Genomic DNA, 27,157 nt, shown 5'->3' on the forward strand with positions numbered 1-27,157 from the left:
ACAAAATTTTTCTGCAAGAACTAAATTTTTTTTTCAGAATATTTGATGCCATTGTAGATAATATCATGCAACTTTTATACTATCATCCATCCTCCCCCTTGAGTTCTTGGATACATATCTAGTCCTCTAATCATTCTAAATTAATGCTATTTCGGGCATTCGTGACGTCAAAATGGTGTTGTCACATGTTCTCGTCATTATCTAATGTTTTATCGTATTGACATACATGACGCCCACTTTGGCTCCTGGCAATTTGCAGATCAGAAAAATACTAACAGAGTAATGCTGTCCTGCATTGAAAATTATCAGATAAGAAACAACAGAATTGTTCTTCACAGTTTATTTTTTGTCTCCGAAGTTTGAAAATAAGGGGATGTGATTCACATCTCAAAGGAAAAAGCCCTGACTTCCTTCTCTTTTGCGGGGGAGCCCACAAATGTCCTTACTCACCGGGAAGCTGGGATGTGTGTAGCAATACCTCCAGCTGCCACCACTTGCAGACAAGGCTGGCAGAAGCTCTTAGATGTTGCCACTCTGAGAAGCAGACAATAAAGGCCAGAATAACAAAGCAAGAGTGACAAGGATAATAAACCAAGATCAAGAGGGTTTGGGTCCACCTTGAGCTGTTTACACAGGTTGAAAGAGAGGCATTTCTTTGGAACCCTGCTTCCTCTTCCAGTAACTGACAAGAAAGAGAGCACTTCCAAAATATTTGGCACTCCTGGGCTTAGGTAAGTAAGTTGCAGTGTTTAACTTTTCTCCGGGTCACTGTGGGCTTATAGTATAGGTGCAGGATTGGAAAAAGAACAGGAGACAAAGGGATGACAAAGAGTGAAAAAGGGTCTAGTGTATAAACAACCACACTTAGTCAAACCTGTCTCCAAAGTGTGCAGGAGATGAGAAAGCAAACAATGAACCAAGATTACGAGGGAAATGATGAAACGAGTCTATTTTAAGAAAAGACTAACCATTCCTCCATATGTAGAATGAACATAGTTAGGAACAAAATCTCACCATGAAAAAATACCAATAAAACAGAAGTTCAGATCTCCTTACCAGATCCCTGCTTTCCTGGGTTTTAACCGGGATTTTCCTTTTTCCTCGGTCTTTACATAGGGATTCAGCATGGACCCACATGGCAATAGGAAATACACCAGTTCATAGACCCTGATTCATAGAGAAGAATGTTTAATACACATAAATGCTCCTCACCCAAAGAAAAGAGAAATGGCATTGATGTCAGAGCCACAGGTGCTGATGGGTTTTGATTTACTTGAGCAGATTGGATGAAAAGGAAAGAAAGGAGGACTGGGTACCGGATATTAGTGCCTATCACAGTGAAAACAACCTCCTCATGGACATAGGTGCTGATGTAAGACATTTAGAGGACCAGGAAGTTTTCATATAGTTAATGGTTTGGGATATTGCTGTTGGAGACAGCTGGCTTAAGCATGTGCCCTCTATGGGCAGTGGCTCCAGCAAGTACTATATCTCTCTGTCTCTCTCTGTCTCTGTCTCTCTCTGTCTCTGTCTCACACACACACACACACACACACACACACACACACGTACACACCAAACTTTAACACCAAACACCCCTGATAAGATGTGGTGGCCTTGGAACAATGATGGATTACAGGCAGCTACAAAGCAATTATAGCCCATTAATATCGACACATCGTATTTGGAAATGACAATAAAGAGTAAGAAAATCAGCTGAGTCATGCAACCAATACAAGAGATGATGTTCTTTGATACAAAGCTTATCAACATTTTGGCGGTGAAAACAAATCTGTGAAGAGGTTGAAGAGGAAATACAGCATGGGGGTGTGAAGATGAGAATTTAGGCTGATTAGGGTGGTTAGGGCCAGGCCCCCCACCATGGTGACAGCTTGTTAACCCAGCAAAGGGAAACTCGGGCCCTGAGAAGTAACTTCCACCAGGCATTCCCATCTGGGGAGATACAGGCAAAGAAAACGCAGCTCCCTTTCCCCCTATAACAGACGGGATGATTGTCTTGAGTTCCCACCCCAGTGACAGGTGGATGAATTAGGGTGCTAGGACTGTCATAACAAACACTGCAGACTGGGGGGTTGAACAACGGAAATTTATTTTCTCACAGTTTTGGAGGCTAGAAATCAAAAATCACGGTGACGGCAGGATTGGTTCTTTCTGAGGGCCATGAGAGATGGATGTTGGCTTTCCCTGGCTTGTAGATGGCTGTCTTCTCCCTGTGTCTTCATGTCGCCTTACCTCTGTATGTGTCTGTGTCCAAATTTCCTCTTTGTACAAGAACACCCGTCACACTGGATTGGGGCCCACCCCAGTGACCTCATTTTAACTCCATTACCTCTTTAAAGACCCTTTGCCCAAATAACATTACATTCTGAGGCACTGGGTGTTGGGACTTCAACATACAAATTTGAGGGGGGCACACAATTCACTTATAACAGTGGAGAGAAAACCCAAAAGTTGTCCAGCCTTTTCTCTGTTTCCGATTCCCTCCCCCGCATTTGCCTTCAGGATAAATGGCTTCTGAACGTTTCAGGAGTTGGGGCCTTATACTTTTATAGCAACGAAGAGAGATGGGACCTTGGCTTTGACTTCTCTTCCTACGTCCACTCCTCTGCCATTTTCCCCCCATTTATTTATGAAGAAACCAGGCCATTTATCCTGTATAAGTTCTCAGATTCTGAATCTAGCTAATTGTCCGTGCTGTCATTTAACATGTTCCTACGTACTCTATTTCCTTAAAAGTGGTAGTTAAATCCAGAGGCTTGATCACACTCAGGCTTGATTTTTTGGTAAGAATTCATAGGTGGTGGTACATACTTCCTTTTATACCACATCAGCAAGACATCACGCCTAGTTCTGTCTCTTTTTGTGATGTTATATTGGTCAGTGCATCCAGGTCTCAGGAGACTGTTGTATTTACCAGCAGTCTTTGACAATCACTGCCTAGAACAGTTCTATAGAAATATAATGTCGGGCGCCTGGGTGGCTCCATCGGTTAGGCATCCGACTTCAGCTCAGGTCATGATCTCACAGTCTGTGACTTCGAGCCCCGTGACAGGCTCTGTGCTGACAGCTCAGAGCCCGGAGCCTGCTTCGGATTCTGTGCCTCCCTTTCCCTCTGCTCATGCTCTGTCTCTGTCTCAAAAATAAATAAAAACATTAAAAAAAAAAGAAATATAATGCAAGCTACAGGTATAATTTAAAATATTCAAGGAGGGGCACCTGGGTGACTCAGTCAGTTAAGTGTCCAACTATGGCTCAGGTTTATGATTTCATGGTTCATGAGTTTGAGCCCCGCATCAGACTCTGCACTGACAGTACGAAGCCTGGTTGGGATTCTCTCTCTCTCCCTCTCTCGCTGCCTCTCCCCCACTCCATCTCAAAATAAATAAAACTTAAAAAAGTAACAAAATATTCAAGGAACCACATTAGAAAAGTAATCAGAACTTAATGAAATTAATTTTTGTAATACATTTTATTTAACTCGTTACATCCAAAATATTACCATTTCAATATGTAACCAATATAAAAAATTGATGAGATATTTTACAACCTTCTTTTTTTGTACTCAAGTCTTTGCAATCCAGTGTGTATTTTATGCCTCAACGCAATTCAGACAAATCATATTTCAAGTGCTCAATAGCCACTTGTGGTGTAACGACAAATACTGTTTAAGATTTCTTTGTAATTTTCTTTGTCTTTAGCAGATGTCCCTCTGAAGGGTGTATAGTGAGACAATGATTAATTCTAGGAAAAACAAAAAGTTATGCAGGAAAGAAAATGTAATCATAGAATGCTGTGTTACTACAAACAATACTTTCAAGGCCGTAAAAATGGAAGCACTGAATATTGTTTTATCCAGAAAATTGCAACAGGAGGATGAGCGAAGAAAACTAAATCCCCATCTTTCACAGAGCAAATCAATAATGTCTAAAATGGAAGTAACCAGTGTTTTTTTTAACAGTTTGAATTTGTTTCTGCCAGGAAACAGTTTTCTTTCTCTCCAGTCGAGTTTACATTTCCATAGTATAAATTTTTCATGGTGAATTGTGCACTTTATTCTTTTGAAGTTTTTATATAAATTCCAGTTAGTTAACATACAGGGCAATATTAGTTTCAGGTGTAGAATTTAGTGATGCAACACTTCCATACACACCTGGTGCTCATCTCAGCAAGTGCCCTCCTTAATCCCCATCGCCTATTTTACCCCCTCCCCAACCTCCCCTCTGGTGACTGTCAGTTTGTTTTCTATAGTTAAGAGTCTGTACCTTGGTTTCTCTCTCTCTCTCTCTCTCTCTTTTTTCCCCTCTGTTTATTTGTTTTGTTTCTTAAATTCCACGTATGAGTGAAATCATATGCTATTTGTCTTTCTTTGACTTATTTCACTTAGCATAATACTCTTTAGCTCCATCCATGTCATTGCAAAAGGCAATATTTCATTCTTTTTTATGGCTGAGTAATATTCCACATCTTTCTTATCCATTCACCAATTGCTGGACACTTGGGCTGTTTCCATAGTTTGGCTACTGTAGATAATGCTGCTATAAACATCAGGGTGCATGTATCCCTTTGAGTTAGTGTTTTTTTTAAATTTGTAATGTTTATTTATTATTATTGAGAGACAGAGCATGAGCATGGGAGGGGGAGACACAGAATCCAAAGCAGGCTCCAGGCTCTGAGCTGTCAGCACAGAGCCCCATGCGGGGCTCAAACTCACAAATCTCGAGATCATGACCTGAGCCGAAGTTGAACGCTTAACTGACTGAGCCACCCAGGTGCCCCTGAATTAGTGTTTTTGTATTCTTTAGGTAAATACCTAGCAGTGTGATTGCTGGATTATAGGGTAGTTCTATTTTTAACTTTTTGAGGAGCCTCCCTACTGTTTCCCAGAATGGTTGCACCAGGGTGCATTCACACCAACAGTGCAAGAGGGTTCCTTTCCACACAAGATATGAATTTCACACTTACTTCTCTCCTCCCCTCCCTGCACCCCACCCCTTCTGAGTCCAGCTTCTCTGTGGGGAGGAACTAGGGGGAAATTGAAAAGTGTTTTTTTTACTTAAGTGAGGTTGTGATTTAAATGCTCTTTAAATCCCTCTTCCCTAAAAACCCCAGCTTGGACCATGTCTTATGTTAGAGGCAGGCCCTCCATTGAGGGATCCTTCACCACACACGTGAGAGTTTTCTGCCCAGGGAGAGGAGGCCGAGGGCAGGGATGGTGATCAGCAAGGCTTCCTGAGGAGGGGATTTTGAAGTGAGCCTTGAAGGAGGAGGAGACAGTTAGCAGGTGAGCCATGCAGGGGCAAGGATACTGCAGACAGAGGGGCAGCACGGATGAAGACAAGATGCCTGGCCTGGGCTCTGCAGTGAAAGGAGGGCCTGTGGTTACTCCTCAGAGAAGCCACGCAGTTGCTCTGACTTTTCTGGCAGCCGAAAGCCTAGGGCCATTTCCTAATCTATTTAATAATAGGCAAATACTCTGGCATCTGCTCAGTTCGTGGTCTTGGAACAAATGGACCCAATTAAAAGGTCATCATAGGGGAATTGAGGGGAAGAGGAAAAAGCCATTGATCAAATTAACGCCCAGCTGCCTGGGGCTGGTTTGTGACTTGCTGCAACAGAATCCTTCCCATCCTGCCCTCTCCTCCCCCAGACACCGCCCTAGCCCCAGGGACCTTCCTGCCACCTCTACCCCCATCCTCTGCTCTACTCAGTGACCTGTGGGTGTGTGCCACCTGGCTAGACCTCCTCTGGATTGCAGTTTCACTGCCTGTCAAACCTGGCAGGAAAAAACTATCAGGAATCCTATTGGCTCTTCCTTCAAAATACACCTGGCATTGGTCCATTTCTCGCCACCTCCATTGCTACCACCAGATCCCAATCCCTATGCTCTCTCTCCTGGCTTCCTGCATTAGCTCCTTCCTGTTCTCGCTGTTCCTATCCTTGCCCCCACTACGGTTTATTCACAACACAGCAGCCAGATCCCTCTAAAATATGTCAGATGGTGTCTCTGTTGTGGCTTCCCACCTTATTCCATGTCCTACCAGATTCCCCCCATCTCTGGCCCCAACTCCTCCTGTCTCCACCCCAGCCACGGACTCCTTACACGGGCAGTGGGACCATGTGTTTACGGTCCCCTCTATCTGGAAACCTCTCCCCCCAGAGAGTCCCTTAGCTAACTCCCACCCCTCCTTCAAGCTTGCTCAAATGCCCTCTCTTGGGCCCCTCTTGAGTCTTCACCTGACCACTCTATTTAAAATCACACCCCTCCCACCCCTTCCCCCTCTACCAGCCTGCCCTCTCAATCCCTCTTCCTGCTCTGCTGTTTTCCCCACAGCACCCATCACCTTCTAACACACCATGGAATTTACATTTCATTATGTCTGTTACTTTTTGTCTCTCATCACCCCCTAGATGTAAAACAAGGGAAGGGTCTTTGCTTTTTATTCACTGATGATTTCCAAGTACGTACAACAACAGTACCTGGAATATAGTAGGTTCTTGGTAAATATTTGTTGAATAAATGGATGAATGAATCAATAATAATGTTCTTGCCTCAAAGAACCATTGTGAAACTTACATGAAATAATTAATTTGACTTGTTTTGCAAAGGAAAGGAATTACCTATAATGAGTACCCACTAGTACTAGATATTTTGCAAAACAGTTTACACAATTTATCTCACTTATACCTCACTGTGGACCTCAGTCATTCATTTATTTTATTCATTATTTCAGGTAAATGTTGTGTACCTACTATGTGCCAGGTACTATTCTCAGCATGGGAGATAAATTAGTGACCAAAATAGACAAAGACCTCTGTCTTTTCCTACTAGGATGAAAGCTCCCAGAGGACCAGCTGAGCTGGGTTATACCTCCCAGGGGGATGGAGTCTAGTCTTAGAGGTTACCATGCGAGGAGGCAAGGATTTCTAGGGGCATCCAGAGGTCAGAGTCTCTGGTGGAGTGGAGGCATTGGAATGGGGCAGGGCAGGGGGCTGGGGGCACCAGCTTGGAGAAGGGCCAACTCAGAGTCTTGGTCATACCCTTCCAATGGCTGCCCTGGGCGGAGGGCAAATATGCTGTGTGCCCCCTAGGCCAAGCTGGGAGACAGGGCTCCTGTGAGGAGGACTCTCCCAAAGGGGAAGGGGATGCCTAGGAAAGAGTGAACTCCCCGTCCCTGGAGGTGGGAGAGAGAGTGCAAATGATGTCAGGGTGTTAGGGAGGTGCAGAGGGGACTCTTGGAGGGGCAGGTGCAGATCTTTTCAGAGGCTCCGCCCTTAGAGGGGGGAGAAGATTCTGGCTTCCCTTCACAAGAGCTCCCAGACTGGAAGGAGGGGCTGGTCCTCAGGGCCTGGAGTCCAGCCCCAGATCTGCATGCCCCTTAAGAGAGCCTCTAGCCCCTCTCCCAAACACTCAGTTGTATCCTCAGACCCAGAGCTTGGGGGTCTTCCTGACAGCCAGTGAAGGTGGGGAACCCCACCTGGGGCCTTGAAGGTAAGCAGGAGGTCAAAGGGACACTCAAGGTCAGAGGACATCATGGCACTACCCTCAGGTGCCCCCCCCACACCTCCTGGTAGAACCAGAGCGGGCCAAGTCAGCATCCCTGAAGATGGAGCAGCTGTGTCTGCCCCTCAGTCTTGCCTTTACAAAAGCCAACAGCTGGACACAGTGAGCTTCCTCAGAGGGAATAAAACACCCACGGTTCGGCACTTTGTCCTGGTGCCAGGGTGCACCATGATGGGTCAGCTAGGGGCTGCAGGGCTGTAGATGGGACAGTCCCTGAGAGCCTATGGGAGTGGATAGGCTGGAATGGAGAGCTGAAATGTCACCTGCTCTCACTCTTTCACCCAGGAACCTCTGATCAGTGCTGGTCAGCCTGCACCACCAGAAACACACCTGTAGCCAACAAGGATGGGCTTATTATTTGCTGCAGCAAAGGCTTCACACTGGGGGATCCCTGGGGTGTCTCCAAAGGGGGCAGTTAAAGAAGAGTGCTCATGGGATTGTGGGGGGCTGGCATTCAAAGGATAGTTCTGTGGCAGAGATTGAATTTGCAGAGCAGGGAGTTACTGGAACAGTCAGCAATCCTGTGCTGAGAATACAGGAGTCCTCGTGGAGTGTTACTATTAGATCAATTTGTCTGTGGTTTTCTCTTGGAACCTGTGAGTCTCAGTCCATAGGTGTTTATAAGTGTGAGCTTAGATAGGATGAGATAAACATCATGGATTGCACAAGCACTATGACCTGTTTTGCAAGTCAGGGTGTTTTGTAAACTGTGTTCCCTGTTTAAATTCTCAGTCCTACCCCCCACCTTGCACTCTCCAACATCCTGGCTGCCAGCAGGATCATTTTCTTCTCCTCACTCCACAGGTGAAGGTCCCGACCTCAGCCCGCATTCCTGCCTCTGCAGCCAGCTCTGGCCACCAGGGGGCAGCAGAGCAGCATCCACAAACTGGGGACCTACAGAATCCTAAGCACAGCGGCGGCGGGGAAGGGAGGTGAGCCAGCGCTCAAGAATGAAGGAATGAGTCTGTTGCTCTGTCCTGCCCCATTTGCTTCTCTCTGTTACCAGGAATTCTGGGAACAGGGAGCAAAAGGAGGAGGAAAATGGGGAGTATGGAGGGAGGAGAGCTGAGGAAAGAAAGAAGAATGGGGAATGAGGGAAGTGAAGGGGTTCAGAGAGCTGGCAGCTGGATCCTCTCCCCACTCCCCACCTCTTCCGGCCATCCCCAAGCCTGTATACGTCCATTAGTTTGACCTCCTGGTAGCCCCTCCTCCTCCACTCTGCTTCCTCCGGAGTGGCCACCAACCCAAAGCCCTTCTGTCTCCAGGTATCTTCTTGGTGTCTATGGGTACTGCCCTTCCCACCTCAGCCCTACCTCAAACACAGATGCGACAACTCAACACAGGCATAAACACACACACATACACATTAGCACAGGCCGTGTGGTGACCCATGCAATAGGCTTTGACTTTCCTCCCCCACATTTTGCAATTGCTTTGGTCACAAAGGCTGGTCCAACAGTTAATCCCACAATGAGGTGGGACTTTTCATGTGGCTGCTGATTTGGAATTTGGCTCTAGGACATAAATCTAAGGATACAGAGGGGTAAAATGCCTGACTTTCGAAAGAAACCTGAAAACAATTGGGGTCAGACACCTTCTCAGAGTTTATTAACCCAACCCTCTACCCACCCCCCCCACCCCCCCAATGCTGATTCTATAAGCTGAACACTGGGCTCCATGAACTTGAAAACATTTCTGCTGTTGTGAGTTCTCAACCAAGCCAGGTGAGGGGTGCCTTAGGAAAGTCACTCAAGGAAACTAGGGTGTATGAGTTACAGTCTCGGCAGGAAAGATGGGGCACACTCAGAGTGGGCGAACGAAGAGACTCTTTTACAAAGGTGTGTGGGCTGGTGTTTGGAGGGCTCCATGCACAGGGGCACTGATGGCCAGAGAAGCCAGGACGGCAAGAAAGAACTGTGGCAGTCCTGGGGAGGATATACTGGTCCCTTTCCTCCCCACCTTGCCCAAAACCTGGAGGAGAGAGGGACCCAAAGGAGGGGTGAGGAGGGTCCTCCCACCACTGGGGAAGAAGAGGAGTGAGCATTAATTTAAGTAGGGATTAGAGCCTTAAGCTGGAATGAACTTTGTTACTCAAAAGTGACTCAAAGTTTTGGAGTTTGCCAAAAATGCAGTTTATGGATGGGAAAGGGAAATTAGACATCATTGAGTAGGCAGTACTGATAGGAGGAAAATAAAATAGTTGTGTGTTTGTGCCTCACTGTTCAGTACTCTGGAAAAAGAAATATTATCAGTTCCATTTTACAGATGAAGAAATTGAATTTGTGGTCACAGAGCTGGTGAAGGCCGAGCTGGGCCAGAACCCTCCTCCGGCCTCAACTTCCCTGTGTCCCCCAATCTTCTTTCCTCAGAGCTGCAACTTGGTAACCCTGAGTTCAGGGCAAGCTAAAGCCACATTTGGTAAAAATAGGACTGAATAGGGAGCTCCAAGGTGCACCCCCTCTCACCCATGTCACCCAGGCCTCTTTCCAGCATGTCCACCTGTGACCTTCCAAGGTGAGCTCTCAGATGGGGCAGACCAGTGCTAATGAGGGCAGCAGAGGCAGCAGAAGCAGACAGAAAGCCTTGGCCTCACATCTAGTCTCCATGCTGACTGCCGTGTGACCTAGTGAAAGGCATAGCTCTCTCTTGGTCTCTCATCTCTATAAGCAGCCAAACAACCCCTGGGGTCCCTGCCGGGAGGGGAAACTGATTCCAACTGGTCATGTCTTCCAGGGGACTCAACATGCTGTTTCACAACAGCCTTCAGGAGTTAACAGCCCCAGGAAGCCATGTCAATGCAGGGAGGTGAGGAACAGGAGGCAGAGGCCCAGAAGGTAGGAGCAGGGAAGGTATTTTTGGGCAGACGGATCCCCTGGTCACTGCTAGACAATGGTCCGGGGCAGCCATTGTGCTGAGAGTGGAAAATCCTTTTCTGGTTCCATCTCCAAGATCTGAAAATAGTCCAGGGTAAGCCCTTGGGGACTGAGTTTGGGGCCCATGAGTGACTGGCCCAGCCTGGCCCATTGTTCCTGGCTGGGACAGGACTGAGTCTGGACACCTGGCTGAGCTGGAGCCAAGACAGAGGCAAGCTCAGGAAGCCTGTACTGGAGAAGAGTGGCTGGGTGGAGCCAAGCCCCACGGCAGATGGGGAAACTGAGGCCCAGAGAGGAGAAGGGATGTGTACCAAGTCACATGGCACATAGGGCAGAGGAGGATGAGAAGTTGGCTTCTGGAGCTCGTTTCCCCCCCTCTCCACATCCCACCAGCACACACCCCTTGGAAAGGCAAACACATCTGTCACCCTACTGCTTAGTTACTCCTGGTCAGACTCCACCGTCCACCTCACAGGAGGCAGGGACATCAGACATTGGACCAGCTCCACTCCAAGCCACTGCAGGGTGCCAAGGGAGGCGCTGTACCTCTCTAGTCATTTGATGCCAGGGGAGACTTGCTGCCCCAACTCTAGTCCTCAGAACAGAGAGCCCAGGGGCCTTGGGGGAATGCCTGGGGGAGCAGCTGTTCATTGTGCCTTTGCTGAGGATCTAGGTAGCTGATGCCCTTAGACAGAGAGAACTGGAACATGGGAGGTAAGGGCTTCAGAGAATGACCCAGAGAGGGCAGGCAGGTGCCTCCGGTCACACAGCAAAAGTTGCCTATTCATTGCCTGTTCTGGCCTAGCTCCCAGTCAGTCCTGCCACCTTGGGTCTCCAGGCTCTTGGTTGAACCAAGAAGCTGCAGCACCCCATGACAGTCACCACCAGTTAGGCAGAAACAGCTAAGCCTGGTGCCATGGGTGAGCTGGAGCTCTCTAGTCCATAGAGGCTGGCTCTAGAAGCTTTACAGCAAGGGCATCCTGCCCCGTCCCTCCCCCTCCCCCTTTTCCCTGCTGCCCTCTCCCAGCCTGGCAGAGGGATAAGGTTCTGTAAACACACACAGGCCCATGGGCCTGAAGGCCAACGAGCTCCAAGCAGGGCAGAGGGGGGTCCCACACCTTATCCCAGGATAGACCTGCTTTCCTCTTCCCACATCCTGGTGAAGCCTGGGCCATAGGAGGCCCACTGTTGCTCACTGGCTGGACATTCCTTTCCTTCAAATAATTTATCCTGGTATGGTTATATATTAAATTAGGTCAACTCCATGAGGGCAGGGTCCAGCCGGTTTGCCTCTGTATCACCTTGGCACAGTGCCTGGTGTGTAAATGCTCACCGTGTGCCAGGTACTGTTCTAAGTGTTCATGTGTATTGACCCAGTGCCCCACGTGGCAGGTAGTATCTCTTTTCAGAAATGAGAAAACTGAGGCCCTGCAAGATTAAGTACTTTGAGCAAAGCGCCACAGTTGGAGGAAGAGGAGACAACACTCAAACAGAGGTGGCATGGGCATTGAATCTGTGCTCTTAACCCCTTCCTTGCTATATTGTCTCTCTCCCTTGAATCACATGAAGGGTTACTTACAGACCCTCCCACTCTACACGGGTTACAAATGGTATGGGATACTGGAAAAGGAACGAATCTGGGCATCTGAGGGACCTGGACTCGATCTTGACTCATTTACTTGCTGCCTATATAACCCACAGCAAGGCCTCCCTTCTCGGAGCCTGTCCCCTTACCTGCTAAATGGGGATAAATAATGTCTATTTCACACACTTGTGGCAAGGAATAAATAATAGATATGAGAGGGTCTGGCACAGTGCCTGGGACATGGGTTAGTACAGGAGTTCCCATCCTCATGTGCTGGAACAGAGCAGCCCAAACCTGCCGTGACAAGAGTGGTGGCAGAGGGGTAGCTCTGGTGGCCTAACTTCTCCTGGGCCCTGAGACACCAGCCACCCAGGGCAGAGACCCGCTGTGTGCCAGGGCCCCTGCCCTAGATGCACTGAGCTCGTTGAGAATAGTTGCTGCAGGCAGGACAGCAGGCCTTTGCTCTTCCCCCCACCTATTGCTATTGCCCCCCACTCCTGTCCTATGTCCCTGGCCTCAGTGCCACAGCTCCATCCACCAGTTCCGTCCACCAGGGTGGGAAGGGCTGGGGGACTGTGGGTGATGGCAGGAATCCCACAAAGGCACCGACCTGTACTAAAGGGAACAGACCAGCAGGGACAGCCTGAGCCCCTGGCACACATCCAGGCGCCACACTGACCTGCTGAGTGACCTTGGGCAAGGCCCCGCCCCTCTCAACTCTACAGCTGGGCTGGATAATCCCTGGGGTCCCTGTCAGGTGGCTGTGCCCTTTCACAGTGGCCTTCAAGAGTCAACAGCCCCAGGAAGTGATGTCAGGGTGAGGAGGTGGGGTGGTTGGGAGGTGGCAGGGAGGCCCAGAGAGTAAGAGGAGATATTTTGAGAGTGGGCAGGTCCCCCCACGTCACTACTGGACAATGGTCTGGGGCTGGGAGTGGAAAATCCTGTTCTTACGTGGGCTGAAAATAGCACAAGGCGGGAGGGTCAGGAACCTCACCCACTAGGTGAAGGCCTAGCAGCAGGGCCAGACGTCCACGTTGAGGGGTCAGGCAATATGACTGGGGTCCAGGGGCAAGACCCTGGCCTGTCCCCGGTTCCCTTAGGGTCTCCGTTCCCCACCCCACCAGTGTCTGCCACTGGATCAGAAGGTGAACATGGCCCTCCTTTCCCCTAGGTCCTATGTCCTTGGAAATGTACAGGCAGCTGATTCAAGGAAGGCTTCCTGGTGCTATGCCGTAGTGTTGGTTCCATGTGCTGCAGGGCCCTGGGTTCTCAGGGTCTCCAGGAAAGCTGCTGGTAGGGTAGGTAGGCAGGACACAAAAGGAATGGGGACTAAGGGAACTTGGGCTGTGGTGGCCACTGCCCTACCCCCAACCACAAATGCACACTCAGGAGCCCCCAAATCGTGATGTATAACCTCCTGCCTCTGGTCTAAGCAGGGCTGAGAGAATCAGAGCCCAGCATTTACACCTCTGGGTGTAATCTTACCTGGGTAGGGGCTTCCTATAAACTAGAATGGGGTTCAGCTTCAGCAGCAGCTGGTAGGAAGGAGATAGGCTTGGGACTGCAGGAAAGGTTGGCTCAAGGTCAGTCTATAAGAAGTAGTCACAAAAAAGCTCATAGGGACTCTGGTTATATGAACAGAAATATAGAACCTAGAATGTGGGAGGTGAGCATTTCACATTACTTTGAACAGGACACCCACGTTGCACCATGCAAAGTAATTGGTTGGGTCATGACTTGTGATGGGTCCCTGTTGCATGAAGGAGCTGTGTGGAACTAGATTCTAAATAGAGCAACCCCTGGGAGTGCCTCGTTCTGACAGAGTGGAAAGGGTGAAGAGGTCACAGGAGACAGGAAGACATGGAGTGAAGGGAAGAATCTTCTCTCAGGCAGAGTGGGCCTATAGGGAAAGGGGGTCTCCCCGAGGGAGAGGGAGTAGGTCTTTATGTTTGAGATTAAGAATGAGACCTGTCAGGGGCTCCTGGGTGGCTCAGTCGGTTGAGTGTCTGACTTGGGCTCAGGCCATGATCTGGTGGTTCGTGAGTTCGAGCTCCACATTGGGCTCGTTGCTGTCAGCACGGAGCCTACTTTGGATCCTCTGTCCCTCTCTCTCTGCCCTTCCCCTGCTTGTGCTCTCTCAAAAATAAATAAAACATTAAAAAAAAATGAGACCTGTTAGCTTTGCCCCAAGGCTGAGCTGGTCCCTGTCCAGCTCAGCTCCACAAACCTCCACAGTGGTCCTGGCTGGACCTAGAATCTGTCACAGGTGAGAAAGATCTACCTCACCCTGAGCCAGTCTGAGCACCATTATGCCATATAGTGGGATTTTCCCAGGAGGCAGAGGATGGGACAGGAAGAGAAGGGAATCTCTCCCATACTCAGCCCCAGTGCAAAGGAGACCTCGGGTAAAGGTAAGGAAGGAGCCCTGACTTGTTAGCCTGGTGACCCACTCCCAGCCTCATTCCTGCCTTGAGACTGAGCACCGGCTGCCCAGCCTGCTTCCATTTCCTGCATACCCTGCTTTCCTGCCCCCATGTCTTTGCCCAGGATGTACCCTGCACCTGGATGTTCTTCTCCGATAAACTGCTTTTCTCAGAAGCTACGGTTCAGGAGTGTGTCCCAGGAAGCCTCTCTCACATGCTGGTCCACACCTCCAATCACTCAGCATTATCCAGTGGTGCGATGGAGCATGTTGGACCTGCTTGCAAGAGCCAATTGTTAAATTTTCAGGAATTTTGCAAGGAGGCTGACATCACATTACTGGTCTGAAATTGGCCAAGGCAAGAGTATCTGCACCATGGCAATTAGCAATGCTACAGATAAGGGGTTCCCCTCACCCCCTGGAAAGCCAGTTAGATGGTTTCACATTTACCAGCACATGACTGTTCATAGCCATTAATCCCTAAACTGGGGGATCCCAAGGACAGGACCCCATCTGACTCCTATCTGCACTCAACAGAGCCAGCCACCAAAGCCACTTGGCTCTAAAGTGAGGGATGACCTGGGGTCTGGAAAGAGGATCCCTGATGTGAGACTACCACTGAGGGAGCTAGTGGGAAGGCAGGTGGCAGAAGAGTAGAGGTTGGAGAAAGAACTCCGGTGTGGATGGTAAGAGCTTCTTAGACTGTATCCTCATCCTCAAACCACACAATAGGGCACAACACGGCAGGCAACAACACCTTCGGTAGAAGTTGCAGCCTCAAACTGGCTCCCAGGCCCAGGAAGCCTCCAGATGAGTTTATGACATCAGCTCCCAGATGTTACAGTCACCTCTAGGGATGGGGATGCTCCTCAGAGGTGTGTCCACTGTGGCATCTAGACCTGCCCTTGACCGCTCCGTGGGAAGCTCCGGCTCAGCTCTGGCTCCTTACCAGGGTCCTCTGATCACCCTGAAACTCCACCCCTCCCAGGTAGCTGAGGCCCAGACTATGTGACCTTGGTAAGTCACTTTCTTCTCTGTGTCTGTTTCTCCATTTGACTCGATCAGGCTGGACTCCAGCCTAGATACCTTGCTGGGCACAGACAGCTAATTATGTGGGAGTCAGGCCAGGGGCAGCATCGGCCACTTACCCTTGCCTTTCACGAAGCCTTATTCCCCAACTCACACATACAAATGGTGACTGGGGTTGTAGGGACTGTTAAGATCTCTGGACTACAGAGAACATTCTGCCAAATGACAGAGCGTTGAGGTCACGGCTCCCTTGACCATCAGGCATGAGTCACTAATGGGGCATATCTAGGGAGACTATCCCAATGGAAGAAATCCTAGTCCCCACAGCCTCCCCACTCCCCCCACCCCCAATATTAACTTGCACAGGCGCCAGGGGTTCAGGTCCTACAGCCGGATGTCCTTAGTGTTCTCACCACCAGCTGCCATGGACTCTGTCCGCCTAGAGTCCTCACTGCTGCTCGACACATCTTTTGTCCTCTTGATGTCAGTCCTGTCCAACCTGTGCAGGCCCCGTCTGCGGCGAGCTGGGGTAGTAGGAGTGGGGTCTGTGGGTGGCTTGGCATCTCGGGCAAAGCGCACAAGCCTCTGCCCAGCCAGGAAGTAGAGCACGGGGTCAAGGCAACTGTTGGCACTGGCCAGCGGCCGGGTGATCTTGTAAGCCATGTTGATGGCATTGAGGGTGTGGCAGCTGAGGTCCAGGGAGCGGAAGGAGTAGTAGAGGGTGCGGGTGACATGGAAAGGCAGGAAGCAGAGGGCGAAGACAGCCAGCACCACGGCAATGGTGCGCACCGACTTGCGCTTGGCCCGCGGCAGGCCTCCCGAGGTCCCGTAGGCTGGCTTCAACAGCCGCCGAGCCATAAGCACGTAACAGACCAAGATGATGGCAAAGGGCACTGCGAAGAGCAGGCCCAGCATGACAGAGCTGTAGGCCACGAACTGGCTGAAGAGCTCGGGTGCTGAGGTGTCGTGGCAGGTAATGCGGCCGCCACGCGCGCTGGTGGTGACGAAGTAGAGCACGGGTGACTGGCAAGCCAGCACCAGCACCCACACGGCAGCTGCCACCCGGCGGGCATAGCGGGCCCGGCCCCAGCGCAGCGAGCGCAGCGGGCGCAGGACCCCCAGGCATCGGTGCACGCTGATGCACGTGAGGAAGAGGATGCTGCAGTAAAGGTTGGTGTAGAAGAGGAAGCGCACCAGCTTGCAGAGCACTATGCTGAAGGGCCAGTGGTCCCCGCGGGCATAGTAATAGACCAGCAGCGGCAGGGAGGCTGCGTACAGCGCATCGGACACGGCCAGGTGGAACATGTACGTGGTGGACGCGTTCCAGGTCTTGAGGCGGCACAGGAAGATGTAGAGCGCCACGGCGTTGAGACACAGCCCGAGCACACACACCACACCGTAGGACACAGGCAGCAGCACGTACTTGAAGTCCTCATTGAAGCGGCACTTGTAGCCCAGCTCGTCCCCACCCCAGGTGTCATTGACGGTGCTGTTCCAGCGGCCCGGGCCTGTGGCCATTGCCCTGAAGGGAAGGGGTGGTGGGGAGAACAGCCACGAGGGTCACAACCAGGGCTCAGTGGGGAGGCCTGACACACCCACCTGACCGGGGCCATGAGGGACCCCAAGCACCCATAGATTCCCTTGGTTAAGGTCTGCCCCACCACAGTCAAGGCCTTTGTGGCCACCTGACCTGGCTTCCTCCCTGGACCCAGAGGGCCCAGAACCTCGGAACCCCGGAACTTCGAGGATGCATGAGGTCTAGGAGTATCGTGGCCACACACCTTTAAAACTTCACAACAGGGGTAGGCACACTACATCCTGAGGGCCAGATGCAGTCCACCAGTCTGTTTCTGTAAAAAAAAAAAAAAAAAAAAAAAAAAAAGCTTGATTGGAACACAATCATACCCGTCTTATTTATTTATAGAGTTGAATAGTTGCAACAAAGACCGTATATTCCCCAAAGCCTAAAATAGTTACCCCTGGCTTTGTTTTTTGTTTTTTGTGGGGTTTTTTTGTTTTTTTTTTTTATTTTTTTTTAATGTTTATTTCTGAGACAGAGAAAGACAGAACATGAGTGGGGGAGGGGAGAGAGAGAGAGGGAGACACAGAATCAGAAGCAGGCTCCAGGCTCTGAGCTGTCAGCACAGAGCCCGACGCGGGGCTTGAATTCATGGACCGTGAGATCATGACCTGAGCCGAAGTCGGTCGCTCAACCGACTGAGCCACCCAGGTGTCCCTGTTTTTTGTTTTTGTGTGATTGTTTGTTTAAGACTGGCAAACCTGCTCTAGAACCTCAGGAGCACAGAGTTCTAGATCGAGGATCCTGAGCTCTAGCATCTGAGGATCTGGGGGTCCTAGAGCAGTGTCATCTCAGATTCACAGAAAGGGGGCTATCGGGCTGGCTGGCTCCACCTCACACCCAGCGCTCACTGGCCGGTGGGCAGCCTCTACCTTGCTGGAAGTATTAGAAAGCTCTTTCCTTTAGCTCATCTTTCTGCCCTCTGAGAGGCTCTCTGGCCCCATGTCTGGTATTTTGGTATTTGAGGGAGTATTTCCAAGGGTCTCCCCCTTTAGTCATTCATTAACCTCCCAGCAAATAGTTTTTAGGTACTCCTATATTCTGGCACTTTCGGCACTTGTAAACAGCAGCCCTGCTCCCCGGCCCATGAGGTTACCAGATGGGACAGTGACCCTTCTGAAGATGCCAGGGAAGTCTGGGGCAGAGGTGAGAATGGGAGCAGAGAGGGACTTCTTTTGTGGGGAAAATTCAGCTTCCCTCATACCCACCCAGCTTCTCTTACACACCACCACTATCTTGATGGTCTCTTGCCTTATTCCTAGTGGGCATATGTACCCATGGGGCCTGACTGCCCACAGAGTAAGTACCTGGAGCACAGATTGTCCATCTTCGTCATCTCCTTGTCCCCACCAATGTGACCAGTAAGAGCTCTCTCTCAGCGGGGAGCAGGGGACAGAGAGCCCAGGCTGGAGGCAAAGATGTGGCCAAAGTTCCCAGCGTCAGGCTGGAAATCATAGCAGGTAGGCAGGTTTGGGACAAACATGAAGAATAACTTTCTAACAGTGGGAAGGGGCCGGGGAGCTGCTATTTTTTCAAACCTCACTACCATGGATGCTTTAAAGTGTTACTTCATTTCATCTTTACACCATGTTTCTGGGAACCAGGTTATCATGCCCAGTTTTCCAATAAAGAGGCTGAGATCATTCAAGTAATTTGGCTAAGGTCATATGGTTAGGGATGGCTACAACTCATCCGGGTGCATCCCACAGTGGAAGGGGCTGTAGGAAGGAGGTAGTGAACTCGTTCTGGGGGCATGCCAGCGTCTCTTCTAGCAGAGTCTGCAGAAAGGCTTGTGTCCTGTGTGTGGGTGTGTCTGGGAGGACAGAGGGGGCAGATGACATGCGAGTCCTCCCCATCCTAGGTATCTGGGGTGGTACAATTCCCTTCATCTTGGAACCGAGGTCCTGAGAGGCTGGGGCTTGGAGATTCTAGAGGGCCAGTGACATCCACTCCCTTAGACCATGAGCTTCCTGCCCAGCCTGGCTTCCCAGTAGTAGTTCAGGGCCCCTGAGGTTGACATTAGGGGGCTGAGAGACACATAGGTCTCTCAGTTTCCCTTCTCTCCCCAAACCCTATCCCCGCACCCCAGAATCTTCCCTGTCTCCTGGTGTCAGCAGAAGTGCAACCAAGAGCATGCACCTGCCTCTCACAGACACAGGTTCCTCCCCAAGGAACCAGGGCTGGTCCAGGGTGAGCAGGCAGGGAGGCTGTGTGGTGCCAAGTTGAGCAGGGGCAGCTCCCCCTGCCATGGGGAACTCTGGCAGGGCCAAGCTCCTAGGACCCCTCTTGCCCCGAGCCAGGACTGAGGACCTGACACTCAAGCGTCTCCTGCATCCCACCCCTTCTCCATGCAGCCTCGCGTTGCCTCCACCCTTGCTGCCAGAGCCACTGCATCCGCCTCCCAGCCTCTAGCCTCAGTTCCCCCAATCCAGGGGGCCTTCTTGAAGACAAAGTCATTCCCTTGTTCGAAACCCTCTGCGACTCCTGCCTATTCTCAGGAGAAAACCCCACTCCTCCTCAGTCTGGTATGGGATGGTTTCATAACCCGGCCTCTGTCAGCCTCACCAGCCCCATCCTCCGTGACCTGCAGTTTCCTGAATGCACCCACCACTCTCCCTCCCAGCCCTAGTTCATGGTGCTCCTTCAACCTGGAATCCATTCACACCCCTTGTCTCCACCTGTTGGAATTACAACTTTTTATACTTCAGTGCAACAAACTCCAGCGATTAAGAACCTGGCCTCTGGAGCCAGACCACCTTTGTTTCCTCATCTGTAAAATGAGGCGATTAATAGAACCTACATCATACAACTGCTGTGACGATTGAGTAATTTGTGTGAAATGTTTGGAGCAGTGCCTGGCACATAGTAGGCATGTTGTGGTGGTATAAGGCTCAGCCCAGATGTGGCCTTTTCCTGAAATCTGCAGAGAGCTCTCCACCAGTGGAGGAGCGACAGAAGGTCTTCACTGGAGGCTGTGCAGCAGGTGAGTGTGGTGGGCCAGGGGACTGGTACTAAAGGCTAAGCCAGGGCCAGGCCTGGGGACCTTGTGAGGGGAGAGATGTGGAGGGGTTAGGGAAGAAGGCCAGAGAGTCTGGCCCAGAGGGAGTTTGGGTTGAAGAGGGGCAGGGTGTCTGGCTCAGGGGTTGGGGGAGGAGCAGGTATGGGGAGAGGGGCACTCGTTGTCAGACATGGTAAATGTGGGGTGCCCTGAGGGGTGTCATGGGACGTGGGGAAGGGCAAAGCCCAGGACCACCAGATCCAGCACTTTGGGAGGTGGGCTGGGAGTTCCTGGCTCCCAGCAGCTACAGGAGGAGCATGGAGGCCTGAGTGAGACTGAGGAGCTGTGGAGAGGCCACATTCCCTCCCCCGTGGGGACACTGGGTTGGGGTGTCCAGCTCTGCCACAAAACCCCAGGTGACATCAGGCATTTCCTGCCCTTCTGAGGCTCAGACCTCTCGTGGACTGAATCCCCCAGCCTTAGAGAACTGGAGTCCTAAATCCCCATGAGATGCTCTGCCCACTGAAGACAGGAGAAGCACACACACCCAGTCCCCCTCCACACTGCTGCTCTGCTCCTGCCCCAGTGCCTAGGCCTGGCGGGTCTCTCCTCTGGGTCATGATGGCCCTCCCCCACCCTCCACCCCTCCAGCCATAGTCCACATCTCTACACAGAGTTTCTTTCTAATCATCAAGGGTGGAATCTCTGATGCTGGGGGGGGGGGGGGGGCGGGAGACTTCCCTAACTTTCTCCTGAAGCGAGGAAGCTGTCCTTTCCACCTGTTTTAAGACATCCTGGCCTCCACCCTCCCAGGCCAGCTGGGGACTCCATTGTCACGGCCCCCTTCCAGACTGACCCTGCCTGCCCTCTCCCTGGCAGGAGAGGCTGGCCCATCAACCTGTGAGTACATCTTTCCTGCACCCCCCTCCGGCCCCTGCTTATGAAGACAGCTGACTCCTTAACCCTCTCTCTCAGCCCTCTCCTCTACCTCTCCTTACCTCCCATACCCTTGGGGTCTCTCCCCAGGATCTCTCACCCTAGAGACCAGCTCCCATCTTTGTCCAGCACCACTTGCCAGCCCCTCTGTGCCCGGTTCTGGCTGGCTCTGCCCCTTTTAAGTGCCCTGCCAGCCTTCCCTGCCTTTGCTCATGCTATTCTTTCTGCCTGGACAGCCCTTCCAAAACCCATTCACACTGTACTCCATCATGGCCATCCCTCAAGGCTCTTCTCAAGGGTCACCTCATCTCTGAAGCTCTCGCACTCTACCACCCCAGACACTCCTCACACCCTGTTGGGAATTTGTGTTTCCACCTTCTAGAAACCCCAAAACATTCTAGGTGCTTCTAGAAGTCTTGGTCCATCTGATTCTTTTCTCTGTCCCTATCATCCAGCAAGAGGCCTGCTCCAAAGCAGGTATGACATGAGTGGAAGAATGAATGAATGAATGAATGAATGAATGAAACAATCAAGCACAAGAGGATATGGGAGTCCAGAGGAGGCTGAGCCTCATGGCAGTTGCTCTCCTTTCCCTTATTCCTCTGAGGGCCTCCCAGAGTTGTCCTGACACTTAAAGATTTCTCAGCTGCTGACCCCAGGTGGCCTCCTGGGGAGCACTCCTGGGGACCAGCACACCTGGGCCTGCTCCTGCCCTAGACAGGCCTCTGGACTTCCTCTCTTTCAAGAGCCCTGCCCTTCTCTGGACAGGCCAGGGAAATGCCAGGAGAGGGGAACTGGACCTAGGCATTCTGGAGGTGGGTCAGCTGTCTGAATCAAGCACATTCTTTTATCTTGCTCATCTCTGGCTCAGGTCACGGGTCAGTCTGAGTCAGGAGCTTCTGGTCCTGGTGCCCCCTACCCACAACACCTCACTTTGTAGGGGCCAAACCTGGGCTGAACAGCATCCATGCAGCAGCCCCCACCCTCACTCCTCAGGAGATACTGCCATAGAGGTTAAGCTATTTGTTCAAGATCACACTGCCAGGAGTTGGAAAAAATGGGTTTGACACCAGGACTCCCCGGCTCTGAAGCCTGAATTCATCAGAGCCTGGGATGAGTGAGCAGGGTGGGGATCCCCTGGATAGAACCCTGGTCCAGCATATACACATGCACAAGTGAGCCTCCCAGCCAGTGGACCCTGCCCTCCCATGTCCATACCTGACCAGCCCCTGCTCTCACAGTCAGGATGTTCAGAGCCTGTTTCTCATTCATGAATGCATAGGCCTGGACCAGGATGCAGGGAATTCTTCAGGAAACAGGAAAAACAGGTCCTCCGGCCTGGGGATAAACCCAGCTTCCAGCACTTCTCAGGGCGGGCAGTGCTGCGGGCTCTGTGGGAGGTGGAGACAGCATGGGCTCTTGGGTTCCAGGTCATAGGAAGTCAGCCAGGCAGAGCCCTCCCAGGCCTGCCTCCTATGCTTCAACCTTGGTCCAAAAGAGGCAAGCACTGGTGTGTTTGCCTGCCCCAGGAGGGGTGCCCTCTGCCCACCCACACGCCCTGGCTGTCTACCCTCGGCTCACATGTTCCAGGGATGGTTGTTCCCAGCTTCCTTCCCCAGGCACCCCCTTTCACAAGAGTGTGGCTCTGCTAGGAAAGGTCTCCCTCACATCCTGCAGAGCTGAGCTGAGCTGAGCCTCCAATGCCCCTCCCTCTGTCCTGGTCTATGCTTCAGTCCCTAGAGTAGGAAACAGTCAACACCCTCCTTACTCCGTATCCACTCAATAGTACTTCCGCCCATACGGTTTTTTGTTCAAGCTATGTCTCTACCTGGAACACACCCCCTCCCCTGTCCCATCTCTAATCATTCCTCCATAGATGCTGTAAACACACATGAACACACACAGGCATGGACATACACAAATATCCAGATACATGGAGACATACACAGTCACATTCAGATGTATACACAGCATGTGCGCGCGCACACACACACACACACACACACACTGTTCTAGACAGGGACTAGAACAGCCTTTAGAAATCACCTGCACTAAACTCCCATTTGACAGAGGAGAAAACAGAGTCCCTGTCACAAGGCCTCACCATAAGTCAGGGACAGAGCCAAGATTGGAATGCAGGCCTTCTGAATTCTGGCCCTGGCTTTTGTCTTGTCTGGCAGGCCCTCACACACACACCAGGCACAAGGTTTCACTGAGGGGATGGTTACATGGTGGAGGGACCCCTCTGTATGTGCAAGTCCAAGCATCCTCCAGAACCAGACTTACCAGAGGGGAAAAAGAACATTCCCTTCCTCTTTCCATCTGCTTCATTTCCCTGCACTGGGGTGGGGGTCGGGGGGGTCTGAGACAGTTGAAGCCAGGTCTCCAGGCTGGAAGCAATGTACAAGCATGGAGAGAAGTGGGAAGAGGAGAGGGGGAGGATGGCTGCAAAAATGGGAAGGAGGTGTGGCACTGGGGAATGCCCCTAGGCCACTATTTTCCCAGCACACCTTGCCCCAGGAGTCTCAGGTTCACGTGGGGCAGTGGGCTGGTAGCCATTTGCCAACCTGCTCCAGAGTCCAGTGACAAAAGAGGTTAACTTTTCACCCCACTCCACCCCGTCTTCTCCTTAGGATATGCCTTCACTCAAGAGACTAAGGAGGAGCACAGCACTTTCTCAAAGCCATTCTTCTATTTCTGAGATGGATCTCTACCACCCATCCTTCCACACTTTAAAATTCCCTTCTTAAAGGGAATTTAAAAATGCACACTTTAAAAATATCCTTGAGAATATATCTCTTTCCCACCCATGTGTAACCCAATGCTCATCAATGAACCTGTCAGTTGAACCAGTGCAGTGGCTCAGACATGCCACTCTTCCCCACCCCATAGCCTTAGTCTTGTGTTTCTCCTCCACACCATTGCACAGCCTGCTCACTTATCTCCTTGCCTCCACCCCTCCCCTCCTATCCATCTTCCATTCTGCAATCACAGGTTTTCCTACAACACAAATCTGGCTAGACACTGTTAAGCTCAAAACCCTTCCACGGCTCCCTATTGCCCTCAGGCTAACATCCAAGCTCTTGAGCCTGGCATTCAAGGCCCTGGCTGACCTGGCCCCTGACGCCCCTCTAGACAACTCTCCCTCTCTGCCTCCAGCCTCATCTTCCTGTCCCAAGCACAGCAAAAGCAGTCCCATGATCATATCTTCACTCAGGGACACCCTCCCTTATCTTCAACATATATATTATAACAAAAGTTGAGTGCCTGCTCTGTGTCAGGCTCCATATTAGTTGGCTTTATAGACCTCTTCTCATTTAAGCCTGAGAAGCTCAGAGAAGCTAAATAATCTCTCCAGGGTCCCAAAGCTAGCAACTTGCAGAGCAGTCTTGATCTGTCTGACTGCAGGAGCCGTGCCCCTGATCACTCTCCGCTACCCTCCTCAGCCTAGGTCCTCTGCTCCCGAAAGCTTCCTGACCAGCCCTCTTTGAGCCCCATGGCTCTGCCTGTCTGGTCAGTTCTCTGCCAGAGGGAACACCCTAGTGGCAGGGCTAGAATCTACTCTTCCTGGTATTTCCTCATTGTGAAGCAGACATGATGATTATTGTATTCATTTTACAATTAAAACAACAACAACAAACTAAGGCCAGAAACGGTAGCCCCAGATCTCACCCACGGTCACCAGTGAGTTAGGGGCAGACCACTTGCCCCCTCTGCCTGGCTTCGCCCCTACCCCAAGGGCTGGGTCTTTCTCCTTGTAGCCCCAGGCTGGTTAACTCAAAGCCATGAGGAGGGGGTGAGGCAGTTCCCAGGCTGACTGCAGAATTTCCAGGGTGGTTGGACAACATTCCAGCTTCTCCACTAGGGCAGCTCCAGAATGAATGTACTGCCCATTCACCTGCCTACCTGGCTGGCCCTGTCCAGCCTAGCAGGGGAGTATGACGCATCACCACTCTGGAAACCCTTGAAGCCTGCCTCTGCTGGGGGTGGGGTGCTGTGAGGGGAAACAGAGGACTTGGACCCAGAACGCCATCGAGGGACAGGGGAGGGCACTGGGCAGGTGGGAAATCCCAGTTCTGCCATTTCCATCTGTGGTACTTGGACAAGTCTCAGCTCTATAACCCAAATCTTAATTTCTTTACAATCTAAGAAGGGTATGCACTGCATAAGGTTGTTGAGATAGTTAAAGGAGATGATTTATTCATTTTATGAAATAACTTAAAAAGATATGATTTTAGCAGGTGGTGAAGATAGGGAGGATGGGAGTATTTCAGGAAGACAAGAGGGGCAGGAAAGCCACAGGAATTATGAGCAAAGTAGCAAGGTCACAGCCAGACTGACTATAGGTCAAGTTTCCCACCCTGAAGGCCATCCTCAGGAGGAAGGGCAGTACGAGGACTGCCCCCCACCCCCCGAAGGAACTAGACCCAACTATACTCCTTAGTTCATTCACCCTTTACAAAGGTTTGCCATAACTATGCCTGTCCCCATTCAGGGCACTTGGGGACTCCAAGTTGAGTTGTACCCTTCTGTGATCTCAAGGAGCTCACTGTCAAGGTGGTGGGTGTGGGGGAGGATAGGGGAAGACCCAGAAAAGGCAATGATAATTCAGGGTGATCAGGGCTGAAGGAAGCAGAGGCACCAGGGTTGGGTTGAAGCAGCCAAGAGGGTCCCTAACAGGAACTGGGGGTAGGGTGGTCAGGGAAGGCTTCCTGGAGGAGAGGACACCTGACCTTCATTTTGGAAGATGGACAAGAGTCAGGTGCGTGGAAACAGAAGAGGAGTAGAGTGAGCAAAAACCAGGGCAAACGATCACATAGTATGTCTCAGGAACTGACAGTCATCCCCGTGGCTTGAGGGGAGTAGAGAAGGCAAGGATGGATAGGAGGACAGGAAAGATCCTGGAAGTTATCTTTCACCCCCTCCCAAATGTCCTCCACAGGCTTGAAGGCCAACAGGCTCCCAGCCTTGCCTGATACGCTTTCTGCACCACCAGCACCGGGGCTGGTCTGAGGAAATAGCTGAGGGGGTAACCTCAGATAGTATCAGTAGGTGCTGTGGCAGTGGGAAGCCTCTGCAGCCTCCTCCAGAAGGCCCTTGGGTTCACCAGTCCTCTTGGAGACTCTCACCCTGTAGGGAGCCCCTAGAATCCTGGCTGTGGGGGCCACACACTAAGAGAACATCTGAATGCATGCACGAGTCTCAGATCAACCAGGCTGGCCTCCCACTTACAGACCAGGAAACTGAGACTCCTTAAGAGGAAGGGCCTTACTCAAGGTCTGATGTTCTAATTACATTCAGTGTAGGGTTGAGCACCTTCACCCCCACCCCAGAACAGGACTGCAAACTACCTGTCCCTCCTCTGACCCAGCAGGGTCCAGCCCAGCACAGTGCTATAGACACGCTGCTTAATGGAACCAGTTGAGAACCACAGTGCCCTGGAGTCCACCCTGACCTATCACATCCAAATGTCTCCAGCCAGACCAAGAAGAAAGAACCCTGGGTTCAGGCTCCAACTTCAAACCACCCATGTTGTGCAACCTTGGTCAAGTTAACTCCCCTCTCTGAGCCTCGAGTTCTTCACTGATCAGATGGGGAGAATCACCACACCAGACAGCTCCTGAGGAAGGAGTAAGACAAGGGGACAGGTAGTACTCCATGTGGCTAGCAAATCATGCTCTGTTCTGATGTGGGGGGCTGCATCTACCTGTCCTGGCTGAGAGACACAGAAACCCTTCTCAGGCAGAGGGGCAGAAGTCATGGGCAGAGTAAGCAGGGAAGGCTCTTGGAAGGGGCTATGGTCAGGTCAGGAGAGAAGTAGGAAGAGTCCAGCATGGAAGGAAAAAGGAAGAACGGAGAAGCCAAGGTAGAAAATAGGACAAAAGTGTAGAACAAGTAGGTCTATGATTCTGAGATTTTCTCACTCCGGGTGCTTCCAGAATTCTGAGTTCATTGGTTCTGACGGTCCAATTTAAGAGCCTCTGGTTCTGAGAGTAAATGACAAGTGTTTCTTCAATTCTGTCACTTGCTGCTTTTCATAGCCTTTGGTTGTGAGCTTCTCAGAACCACAGGAGTCTGCACTCTCAGAGTAACATAATCGAAGATCACTGTCCCAGGAGCCATAAAGTCTCAGCAAACACTTGCCAGTACCCC

The 27,157-nt window shown here is 51.1% G+C and overlaps 1 protein-coding gene across 7 annotated transcripts in view; it reads right to left on the reverse strand.

Moving 5' to 3' along the window:
* Positions 1 to 2,093: 2,093 nt before the first annotated feature.
* The window catches only part of P2RY2 (purinergic receptor P2Y2), a 29,797-nt gene continuing 4,733 nt past the window's right edge, over positions 2,094 to 27,157 (reverse strand). For 3 of the 7 annotated variants that reach the window (XM_058687855.1, XM_058687854.1, XM_058687851.1), the window contains 2 exons: positions 17,273 to 17,341; positions 2,094 to 17,013 (listed from right to left, as the gene is read on the reverse strand). In XM_058687855.1, the coding sequence (XP_058543838.1) occupies positions 15,876 to 17,009 (1,134 nt within the window). In that variant the 5' untranslated portion in view covers positions 17,010 to 17,013; positions 17,273 to 17,341 and the 3' untranslated portion in view covers positions 2,094 to 15,875. Of the gene's footprint in view, positions 17,342 to 22,222; positions 22,396 to 27,157 lie in introns of all 7 variants that reach the window. The other 4 variants (XM_058687850.1, XM_058687853.1, XM_058687849.1 and 1 more) reach the window with 3 other exon arrangements.

This window comes from Neofelis nebulosa, chromosome 10 (assembly GCF_028018385.1).
Source record: "Neofelis nebulosa isolate mNeoNeb1 chromosome 10, mNeoNeb1.pri, whole genome shotgun sequence".
In the NCBI taxonomy this organism is placed as follows: domain Eukaryota; kingdom Metazoa; phylum Chordata; class Mammalia; order Carnivora; family Felidae; genus Neofelis; species Neofelis nebulosa.